At 47.1% G+C, this 12,584-nt stretch overlaps 1 protein-coding gene across 1 annotated transcript in view; it reads left to right on the top strand.

The window, feature by feature from the left end:
* Lmpt (four and a half LIM domains protein limpet) overlaps window positions 1-12,584 on the top strand; it is a 467,116-nt gene that overhangs the window by 38,719 nt on the left and 415,813 nt on the right. Inside the window, exon 5 of the mRNA XM_070105409.1 lies at window positions 1,220-1,435. Within this exon, the coding sequence (XP_069961510.1) occupies window positions 1,220-1,435 (216 nt within the window). The remainder of the gene's footprint in view (window positions 1-1,219; window positions 1,436-12,584) is intronic.

Here is a 12,584-nt window from a genome sequence, read left to right as displayed (position 1 = left end):
GTGGGTGGCATCCTGGGTGTTAGTGGACTGGTGTGGGTGGCATCCTGGGTGTTAGTGGACTGGTGTGGGTCACATCCTGGGTGTTAGTGGACTGGTGTGGGTCACATCCTGGGTGTTAGTGGACTGGTGTGGGTGGCATCCTGGGTGTTAGTGGACTGGTGTGGGTGGCATCCTGGGTGTTAGTGGACTGGTGTGGGTGGCATCCTGGGTGTTAGTGGACTGGTGTGGGTCACATCCTGGGTGTTAGTGGACTGGTGTGGGTCGCATCCTGGGTGTTAGTGGACTGGTGTGGGTGGCATCCTGGGGGACAAGATTAAGGACCACAATGGAAATAAGTTAGACAGTCCTCGATGACGCACTGACTTTCTTGGGTTATCCTGGGTGGCTAACCCTCCGGGGTTAAAAATCCGAACGAAATCTTATCTTATCTTGTCTTAACCAAAGAAAGTCGACGTAATTTTTCCATACACAGATAACCTTCACTTAAGAGAGAGGATCTTAACCTGGAGTTTACGTGGAGAGAGTTCCGGGGGTCAACGCCCCCACGGCCTGGTCTGTGACCAGGCTTCATGGTGGATCAGGGCCTGATCAACCAGGCTGTAATATTATTTTAGCGTGATACATGTTTGTACAAAGGAGTATAACAATTGGGTGGACATGCCTTAAGCCCCTTTATATAACGAGCATTTTGGACAAACTTAAGATTAATAAAGTATACCACGGGTGGGGTTAGAACCCACGATCAGAGAGTCATAAAACTCCAGACCGACGCATTAGCCACTGGGCCAACTGGCTACAATAAGATTCATTCAACTAGGTATATTTATACACCATAGGAAGGTTAGCATAGGCCACCACTGTGACCACAAAGTAATAACAGTGCAGTAATTGTACATATAGTCATTAGGTGAGTTACAATGAATACAAGAGAAATTAATATTCCCCTGTGCGGGTTATTTGTATACTGTTCCAGTCACGGTATTCTTCTGTAGTGACTAAATGGTTATAAATGTGACTATAATATTTAAAGGGGTGGAGGGGTAAGCCAGTGGAAGGCCTCAGTCAGATGACGAAAAGCTCCAACGGCGGGTCATCATCTAAGACCCGCGTCAGGAAACACTCGTTCTGTTTCCTGACCATCCTTACCTAACCTAACCTCATGGTATTGTGCCTCTTTTAAGTAATTAGTCCCTCTGACAAGGTGTAATTGTCTTTCCAGGAGTGTCGGGGATGCGGAGGAGTGATGAGCAAGGGGTCAGTGGGTGTGGTGGCACCTAGATGTGGTGAGGAGGCCACCTGGCACCCAGCATGCTTCACCTGTGCCACCTGTCATGAACTGTTAGTGGATCTGGTCTACTGTGTGTGGGAAGACACAGTACTGTGCGGCAGACACTACGCTGAGAAGCTGAAGCCTCGGTGTTCTGCCTGTGATGAGGTGAGTACTGGTGTACTGTGTTGTTAGTTTAATATGTTTATTATGTTTATTATGGTGGCCTGGTGGCCCGGTGGCCTGGTGGCTAAAGCTCCCGCTTCACACACGGAGGGCCCGGGTTCGATTCCCGGCGGGTGGAAACATTCCGTCACGTTTCCTTACACCTGTTGTCTTGTTCACCTAGCAGAAAATAGGTACCTGGGTGTTAGTCGACTGGTGTGGGTCGCATCCTGGGGGACAAGATTAAGGACCCCAATGGAAATAAGTTAGACAGTCCTCGATGACGCACTGACTTTCTTGGGTTATCCTGGGTGGCTAACCCTCCGGGGTTAAAAATCCGAACGAAATCTTATCTTATCTTATCTTATTATGCACCCCATACCCATCCTGTGGGTGGTAGTCAAAAGATTACAGAGATACATAATTGGTCCAGGGACTGGACTCCAAAGTTTTGATAACTGAGAAAGTTACAGAGGTAATGAACTCATAATTTACAAAGGTAATAAACTCACAATTTACAAAGGTAATGAACTCCAGGTAGGTCTAGTCACAATTATGACAAGTTACAAAGGTATTTACAGATTGTTATTACTGTTCTTACTGTTGAACAGCGGTTTAGTGCCGATGAAGGTAGCGTAGGTAGCAATGATACGGCCGTGGACTAGATTGGCTTTAATCGGGTAGGAGTGAGTACACAACGGGCAGTGTGAGGAAGTGACCGCAAGCCAGTCCGTGGAGGGGGAGTACCTGTGTACCTCAAGTCGGTCGAAGCGGGAGTGAGAGAGGGTGGACTGTGTGTCCCACCGACCTAGGTAGGCCTACAGAGGGCAGCACTGAATGCCGCGAAATATGAACTAGTCAGAGCAGACGGCTAGGCTGTGTGCTCTGCCAGTACAGGCTGTCTACATTTGCTCAGCCACGCACCTCGCGTCGTCCCGACGCGACAATACTGGTGGGCCCATAGGTATAAAGGAATTACACTAGCTACCCCAGAGAGGGACTGGCTTTCGCTCACTAGTAAATAAAAAATGGACAAAAAAATGCAACAGGCAAAAAAAAACTCTCCCATCCAGGGGAAGAGAAAACTGGTTTGCCCGCGCTGTTTCATCGAGTAGAGAGCCGGGAGACGTCAGCACTGGAACTAAAATCTTCTATATACAGGTTGTCCGCAGGGCTGAACATCAGTTGACCACTCGTCTACTAACGTTGTTGCACGCTCACATCTGCAAACAATGACTGACAGTAGCATTTCCTAAGGTGTGACATGTAACTCAGAGGGCAGCACTGCCCTGACCGTAATACAGGCTTTTTTTCTTTAGTAGAAAAAACACTGGTGCACATACATACAATAATACTATATCCATGGAATTCATTACACTCTGGGTACCCTTCTAAAAGTATTTACATAATTACATGATGTTGTCCACCCTGACTCTATTATCGACTAGCTATACAATGTGTGTGCATTTATACCCATTTCTGCAAGCAAACAATTAGCATAACTAGCGTAGGAGTCGGACAAGTCAGTAGGTATGTCAATGTCACAGAAATGTACTGTTGTCCTGGGTCGCAGGCCATAAGTATGGAGCCTTACTGGGCCGTCTTCCGTACCAGCAGTAGTGGGAGAAGGGGTAGACGGTTTGTCCCTAACATTAGTCTGATCGTGGCGTTGCAACGCACGCGCCTCCAGCTCTACTTCGGCCTGCATATGGTCCACATACTTCATGTGATCGAGGTGGGCTTCCTTGATAATTCCCGTAGCAATCTCCCTCACCTCGAACTTATTGCCACGGAGCTGTCGTAGGACACGGTAAGGACCCACAAACTTTGGGACAAGTTTGTGCATACCTGGGGTCTGCACTGGGTTGAGCAACATAACTTTGCAACCTGGTTCCACTTTGCTTTCCTTGGCGTGGGCATTGCGCTCTGACGTGAACCTATCAGTAGCTTTCATAAGGTTCTCTCGTACCCGCTGGAAGACAAGCTGCGTTGTCCTCATCTTTACTACACTGGGGTTATCAGTATCGTAAGTAGGTCTAGGTGGAGTAAACAGAATTTCATATGGTAAGCGCTTGTCATAGCCATACAAAGCAAAATGAGGTGTCTCACCGATCGAGCTGTTGAGGGAGGAATTTAATGTACACTGAACATCTGGGATAGCCTCATCCCATGTAGTACAACTTGGGTTAACGGTTACTCTGAGCACCTCCAGGACTTTGCGATTTGTACGTTCAGCAAGACCATTACTCGCAGGGTGGCGTGGAGCTACTGGCGCTTGATGAATGTTGAATCTGGAGCAAAGATCCTGCATTATGCCATTTATAAACTCAGACCCATTGTCTGACAGAAGGACACGTGGGCAAGTATGACGAAGAACAACATGCTCACGGAAAGCACTAGCGACCGTTTCAGCGGTTTTATCAGGAATGGGTACTAATTCACTGTACCGCGTCAAGTTATCTACCATTACAAGCAGGTGCTTATTTCCCTTCTCCGAGGTCGAGAAGTTCGTCAACAGGTCGACAGAAGTTCTCTCCCAGGGCTCCTTTGTAATGGGATACTTTAGAATGGGGTTAGGACCTGTAATGGTACCCTTGTGCTGTAGGCAGACAACACACTGGTGTACATGCTTGGCAATGTCCGATGCCATCTTAGGCCAGAAATATTTCATTCGTGCCTGTTTGATACTGCGGTCCTTCCCGGGGTGCGCTACACCTGGGACATTGTGGATCAACCTAAGAGTAGCTGGTATCATGGACTCTGGTATCACCAGTTGGTATACGGTTCTGCCGGGGTCCACCAGCTGTGCAACACGGCACAGTACTCCTTGGTTGACCACTAAATCCTTCAGTGGAACGGGAGACTTGACCTGTAAGTCAACGTCCTCCTTGGTAAGGAAACGAAGGACTGGAGACCACACAGGGTCCTGTCGTTGGGCTCTCTCGAGATCCTCAACAGAGAACGAATTGCCGACACTCACGAATGCTATATGTCTCGACAGGGCGTCAGCTACAACATTTTGCTTACCTGGGACATAGCAAATTTCAGGGTTGTAGTCATTGAACGTGAGCGACCACCGAGCATGCTTTCCCGAGAGGTTCTTATTTGCAAAAAGGGCCAATAAGGGTAAATGATCTGTATAAATCTTGATAGGATAATGATAGATGATATCCCGAAAATGACTCAGGGCCCATACAATGGCTAAAGCTTCTAGCTCTGTCACTGAATAATTGACTTCCGCTTTAGTAAGAACACGGCTAGCATAGGCAATAGGCTGTTGCTTACCATTAGATTCCTGTGACAAGACTGCACCGATGCCAACTTTGCTGGCATCAGTCGTCAAGGTAAATGCCTTGGTGAAATCAGGGAATCTAAGGGTTGGGGCTGATGTTAACTTGTTCTTAAGAATGACAAAAGCTCGTTCCTGATCGCACGTCCACTCAAAAGGAGCATCCTTCTTGAGTAAGCGTGTCAGGGGTGCCGCAATGGTGGAGAAACCTGCGATAAAGGTGCGGTAGAAACCCGCCAGGCCTATGAAGGACCGGACTGCATCCGCCGTCATGGGTCTGGGGAATTTCTGCACGGCCGAGATTTTAGACTCGTCCGTCTTTATGCCATTCTGAGTTACTACGTGACCCAGAAATTTTATTTCCTTCCGGAGGAAATGACATTTGGAGAGCTTTACCTTAAGATTTGCCTGAGCTAGCCTGTCCAATACCCTGTCAAGTTTCTCAAGATGTGACGGGACATCTTGCGACATGACTATGAGATCATCCAGGTAGACCATGAGCGTGCCACCTAGGAGGGTACGGAAAATTGTCGTCATCAAACGACTAAACGTGATTGGGCTTCCGCGCAAGCCGAAGGGCATCCTCCTGAACTGGTAATGACCAGTTGGAGTAGAGAAAGCTGTCAACTCTCTACTCTCATCATCGAGGGGGATCTGCCAGAACCCTTGAAGAAGATCAAGAGTTGAAAAGACCTTATTATCGCCGATGTTCTGCAACAGGTCGTTCAGAACTGGCAATGGAAAACGGTCTGGGATGGTACATGCATTCAGTTTCCTGTAATCGATAACAGGGCGCCAGGTTCCGTCTTTCTTGGGGACCAGAATAAGGGGAGCATTCCACGGGGAAGTGGACTCCTCAATAACTCCATCACGGAGCATCCGTGTAATGAGTTCTTCGGCGAAGACTCTTTGCGCATGTGGCAGGCGATACGCAGGTACATAAATGGGTTTAGTACCTTTGTCAAGTGGAATACGGTGAGAGATCAGTGAGGTCAAACCCATTGACTCACCATCTAGTGCAACTGCAGAACGTGCACGATTGAGAACCTGGAGAAGTTTTGGAACCTCTTCAGGATAGTCTGTCAAAGCTAGATCATCTTCCTGCACTGGCCGGGTGTTGGAAGAGTCAGCAGCAGACTCGCCTGGGAGAACTGCACTCACAAGGAAGTCAGCTGGGGCTTCACCCTCCACTCTCACCGGGAGAGGGAATCTGACAAGGTCAACAAGTGAGGTATTCTTCCGCAGGGGAAATTCTCGACTATGCATGTTGACAACAAGGACTTGCAACTTACCACGTTGCACTGTGTGCAAGGATGGTTCAAGGGAGAGGCCCTTGACTCGGCATGTGTCGTTGTCAACCAGCACATGGTCTCCTTCAAAAGCTCTGCTCACGTACACCGTAACAGGAGTGAGCGAGTTAGCTGACAAAGTGACGTCATACTTTGTACAAGCAGTAACTCTGCTCGCTGATGCCATGACACGAGTCAGACAGTCGCCTGCCGACAGGGATACTGCGGCTTGACAACTGCTGGTCTCTACAACAGCGTCAGAGTTAGAGTGAAGGTTAGACTGGGCGTCCCCAGACTGGGTTTCACTGGTAACTACGCGCTGATGGCCAGGAGGTGATGGGCAACGAGCTCTACTACGAGGTCGATCAGGACGAGAGACCGACCCCGGGGAGAATGTGCTATGGAAACCACCGGTTTCCAACGATTCTAGGCACTGTGCGTACTCTGAGACGGAGTAGCACGTAGTGGATCCTAAGCGCACGCCCCAGAAGGGCACATCCACTCCGTTGAATTCCGCTTTCCACTCAGCTGGATCTAAACGGATCCTAAGATCTGCCATGGTTTTGAACCCTATGAGCAGGTCACCATGGAAAACAATACCATCTACGACTAAGAATTTTGCGGACAGCTTGTGACCCTGGACCACAAATTCTAGCGTTGTGCGACCGCGAACCGTCAGCGGTTTACCTGAGACTCCTCTCAAGGTCTGAATGGCAGATGGCTCTGTCAACATGGCCGCGTGAAGGCCAATGTCTCGGAAAAAGGTGGAGCGGACAATGTTAACCACCGAACCTGTGTCTAGGAAAAGCTGAACAGGCTTATTGTGGACAGTGGACTCGATGAGCGGTCCACATGGGTTGTCATACCGAACATGAAGGCATGACAGGCCGACGAGATCCCCGGAGTCACAGCTGCTCGAGGCTCGACACTTGTTGACGAGGCTCGACCTGGAAGGTACGGTAAGAGTCTCAGCAACAACGTCAAGACACTCGGTTTCCTCACTGTCGGCAAGCGTATCACTGCCCAGGGCGGCGAATGCATTGCGGACAGGGACGGAATACAGCGACTCCGACAGGGTTACTACGTCTTTCGCTGGTTTTGCGGACGCGCCTCTTCCCCCGAACTAGTGGAAGGGCTTCTACGAGCATGTGCATTGCGCGACGACTGCTTGCTCCACTCAGCTGTCAGCATACTTCGCAGCTTGTTACACTCATGGGAGGTATGACTGGAAGTATTGTGGTAAACACAGATTCCCTCGCGAGACTGGGCATGGGGACGGTGACGGTTACCTTGATACTGAGCGTGGGGACTGTGATGGTTACTTTGCGGGGACTTAAGTTTGTAACACTCAGATCGGTAGTGCCCTCGTTTGCCACAGTTAAAACAAGTCACTACACGCTTAGCGGGTGAGGTTGGGGGTGGTGTCTGCTGGCGACGTTTCGCCCTGGTCCAGGAAGTCGATGACTGCCTTTTTGTATAAGACCGACTGTTGTTACTGTGGTCGCTATTTTTACTTAGGCGCGTATTAGTGGGACTGGGGTTAGAACCTTTGTGAGCTGGCTGTCTGACAGCAGCAGCAAAAGTGACTTCCGGCTGCGACCGCGGGGTCACTGCGGACGGCGCTGCAAGGATGGGTAGGGGATCATCCGCAAAGCGGCAAACCTTGCCTTGCTCGGAAGGCGGCTTGAGCGAGTCGATGGCGTCATATGCACCCAGGACGTCGTGCTGAGGGCCGAGTCCTAGCGCATCAATGGCAGCCCAGAGGTTAGGGGCGGAATCCCTCCGCATGATGCCGACAGCCAGCATGGGGATGATGTCTTTAATAGCAATACGGCCATCACCATCCGCCCACTTAGTGGAGTTGACGGCATCAGTAAAGTCCGTGGCGGCTTGCTCGAAACGGCAAATGCAAGCCAGGGGGCTTTCGTGCCGGTATTGACATTCGGCCAAGACGCTGGTAACGATGTCAATGTAATGGCGTTGGCGACTACGCCGAAAATAACGCCTAAATTCCTCCTTAAGTTCACCCCAAGACTGAATCTTACAAACGCGCTTGAGCTGCACAAAGGCACCTATATCACCCTGGGTGAGATCCACTGCCGCAACAGCAGCACGAATGTACTGTGTATCTGTTGGGCTATCAAATAGAGCCTGAACAGTCGCCTCGACTGACTGCAGCCATGGCTCTAAACTATTTGCACGACCGTCAAAAATAAGGGTCAGGTGTGGACGACGAGCCGGCCCACTGGTGGTCGAGGCTTGAGCCACAAGTTGACCAACTGTCGCTGAGGCTTCGATGCCCTGCCGCGTGCTCACGCTGGCTGAGGCACCATTGCTGGCACCAGCAGAATCTGGGGTAACGGCATGGCCACTGCGTGTCTTAGTCATGACGTCAATTGTTGAAATGCAAGTAGGTCACGAAGATGGTAAACAGGTCAGAGCAAGAAATGGTATGCACTGGCTACAATTCAAAACAGAGTCAAAGAGAACTCAGCACCACAGTACTAGGTAAACTGCTTAGTGATAGAAATAATTTGAGCAAAACAACAATAAAAGGGGAATAGTGATACACTCTGAACACAAAATAAGAGATGTATGCAAGTGAATGTACTACAGGGAAGTGCACAAAATGAAGCTAAGGTTAGTCAATAATTTCACCAGGAATCTGGCAACAAAATTTATGAAAAGGAGTTGAACTGTAAACACTGGTAGCAAAAATTGCACAAAATTAAAATAAATCAGGTACTACACAACACTAAACTGTGCTGCAAGCACAGTTTAAAAAGGATTGCGGGTGCTAACAGTTACAAATTGAAATGCAAAAAAAAAAAAAAGGGGTAATTCACTTGCACAAGGGAAGTTGGCACAAAAAAGATATCAGAGTATGGAATAGTGCCAAAAATCACACAAAAAAAAAAATACACTGACCAGAATTGCTATATTGCACACAAAATAAAATTAATAAAAATGCAAATTATTAAATTCAAGAGTATGGCAAAGGTTAACTGGTGTTAGCAGGGTGTACACTGGCAAAAGAAAAAAAAATTTGCACAATCTCAAGGTCAAAATTAATTAACTTCACAAGGAATTTTGGTAATTAATGGTAAATAAGCAGGTTCCCAAAAATACACTCAATGACTTGGGTATATAAAATAGCAAAAAGCAATGCACATAGGTGAATATTCACTGATAAAACATAGAATATATGTAGAGCAAAAATAAATGGGGGAACAGAAAAAAAAAAAAAATTTAATGGGCTAGGCACAGATTGTATGACTGCAGGTAGAATATACTAATACTTAAGTACTTGAAGATTACACTTATTAAAAAAAACTAACAAACAAAACAGTGCAGGGGTGTCAACAATCTGTGGCTAACTTGCAGGTGCAACTAAAAAAAAATAACAGCACACAGGAATTACATGAAAACTGTATGTGAGAGGTAAATTGTATAAATGGTTAACACTGAACAATTTAAATCAATAACTGAGGTGCAAGAAGCAGAATAAAAAAACTGGAATTTAAAATGTAGGAGTGCAAAAATAAATTCACAAAATTTAAGCTGTAGGTAAATGGCAAAATGTGCACTGATGACACTGAACAATTTACTGAAGTATGGCTTCAGTAACTAACTGTATTGGTGCAGGACAGTTAAATAATGTCACAAAATATTAGGAAATGCTAGGTAAGTCACTGTTTACTTAACTTTGAGTGCAGGTGGACGAAGGTACGGCAGGTGCTGGAACTTTCAGTGATGTTCTAGTGTCACTACACGCCTCGTAGCATTTGTATACTGCTATGGGGCTTCAATGTCGTAGAAAAAAAAATATCAGAAAGGACTTGGGAAGAACAGGAAAGACCGGAGTAACTCTGTGGAGGTATAAAATATTAGACGTGGGTACCCGGCGTGAACCACAGCTGGTGTATGGTTGTTTACACTGGCAAGCGTGTCTGGGCGCGCTGCCTGACTGCGGCTTCAGCACACGGAGAACAAAACATTTACTGCACTACTCGAACGTGCTAAAAACAAGCTTAAGTGAAACTTTGAACTGGGACGAGTAAGTTTTACTGTAACAAATCACTGGGGAAAACAGAACTGGTGATGAACTGGGAATAAAACAACAAGGGAAAGGGAAAAAAAAAAATTTTTTTTTAAACTGGGCAACACAAAAAAAAACTGCACTGGCTGGAGATACGTAGGCGCTGAGTAGTTGTAGACACTATGATGAGTCACGAGCTGCTGTAGACGCTGAACTTTGCTGGCTTAGGGGCTAAGCCAACTGGGTTCCCACGTGGCTAAGCCAGGTAGAACTTCTTGGAGGAAACTGGGAAGAACACAACACACATGGACGGCGAGAAGGACGTCTTTGCAAAGCAGATAAGGCTGGTGTGTTTACACGCTGATTAGGGTATAAACCAACCCGAGAGCTGCCTCGTGGTCACGGGTGGAGCCACACGGAGCCAACACACTAAACGACCTCACCTCTACTTCTTGTAGCTGCGAAGGGCGTAGGGACGCTGTAGGAGGCAGGAGAATGGTGCTGGAGAGTGTTGAAGGGCTGTAGAGAGGGTGATGAGGTGAACACGTGACTGCTAAGGCTGGAGATGACGCCGTGATGCCTATGTCCAGATTTTGTGGGAAAAATCTAGGACGAAGATCTATCTCGGGTCCCGTCAAGACGCTGGGAGTAGCAGATAACTCTTTAGGCTAGCAGGTGCGTTGGATGACGACGGATGATGTTGACTGGTGTCGACCGATCCCCTCCACCCTGAAAAGGCTCACAATGCCGCTGACTCCGCTGTCACCACTGTTATTACTGTTCTTACTGTTGAACAGCGGTTTAGTGCCGATGAAGGTAGCGTAGGTAGCAATGATACGGCCGTGGACTAGATTGGCTTTAATCGGGTAGGAGTGAGTACACAACGGGCAGTGTGAGGAAGTGACCGCAAGCCAGTCCGTGGAGGGGGAGTACCTGTGTACCTCAAGTCGGTCGAAGCGGGAGTGAGAGAGGGTGGACTGTGTGTCCCACCGACCTAGGTAGGCCTACAGAGGGCAGCACTGAATGCCGCGAAATATGAACTAGTCAGAGCAGACGGCTAGGCTGTGTGCTCTGCCAGTACAGGCTGTCTACAAGATTACAGAGGTATGTAATGGGTCCAGGGACTGGGCTCCAAAGTTTGATGGCTGAACTAGGTACAAAGGTAATGAACTCACAAGTTACAAAGGTAATGAATCCTGTAAGAATGGTTACTTATGTTTATACATGGCTACAATCATGAACAAATTCCAGAGTAATGAGCAATTCACACTTCCACACCCAGTCACAACTGTAATCAGTTATTGGTGCAAATGTATACCATCGAGGTTGAGGTATGCATGAGACAGTGTGTGTGTTCAGGGAAGTGAGAGATAGAGGACTTGCATGCTATCTATTCAGAACTATCTACTATCATGTATTACTGTCGTCTCCCAGATGTTGTCCAGTCCATGGGACCACTGGAGACTATCCGGTTCGAAGGACCACTGTAGGGATTTTTAACCCTTAAATGGTCCAAACGTATATATACGTTTTTTCAGCATCTGACATTTTTTTGTTATATTTGAAAATATATAAAAAAAAGTAGATCTACTTTTGTAGTTACGAATTTGAACATCGATCTGTTTGGACCGTTTAAGTGTTAAGTTCAGAGACGACTCTTGAAACTTAGGGTTCATGTTAGCAATAAGTGTGTTACTTAAAGGTTAATAGTGTAAAGGGTGTAATAATGTTAGTAAAATTACTGACAGTATGTTAGGTAAAAGGACACAAATGCAACTACAGTGGACCCCCACATAACGATCACCTCCGAATGCGACCAATTATGTAAGTGTATTTATGTAAGTGCGTTTGTACGTGTATGTTTGGGGGTCTGAAATGGACTAATCTACTTCACAATATTCCTTATGGGAACAAATTCGGTCAGTACTGGCACCTGAACATACTTCTGGAGTGAAAAAATATCGTTAACCGGGGGTCCACTGTATTCTGTTAGTTTTTTGTGGCGACGTTTTACTCTCCAGGAGCTTTAGGTGACCCATAGCTCGATTGCCTGCACTCAGCTCACACACTGAGGTCTGAGGGTCGATCCCCAGTACGGCTGGAAAACATTAGAATGTGTTTCCATAAGTCACCTGCTGTCCATGTTCACCTAGCAGTAAAATAGGTACCTGGGTGTTAGTTGACTGGTGTGGGTCGCATCCTGGTACAGAATTGACCTAATTTACCTGAAATGCTCTACATAATTGATGTGTTGAGTTCATCAGTCTTTAAGATTGATGGGCTGAACACTCCAGCCTGGGGGACTGATTACCCCAAGCTTCTTTATCCACCATTCTTGTCTGGACTGATGAAACCTCTGTGTGGCAAGACATTTCATCAATAAAACTTCCCAGATATTGCACAAGTGTGTCAGTCTTCAACTTGTCAGATTTGTAAAGCACTTATGACAGTGTTGTTCACCCATCACATACTGGAAGTTAATTCCTCCCTTTCAACTATAAGTGCTAACCCATAAGGATCATACAGCCATAATTT

This window comes from Cherax quadricarinatus, chromosome 98 (genome assembly GCF_038502225.1).
Source record: "Cherax quadricarinatus isolate ZL_2023a chromosome 98, ASM3850222v1, whole genome shotgun sequence".
Taxonomy (NCBI): Eukaryota; Metazoa; Arthropoda; class Malacostraca; order Decapoda; family Parastacidae; genus Cherax; species Cherax quadricarinatus.
This window is presented reverse-complemented; position numbering and strand designations above follow the sequence as displayed.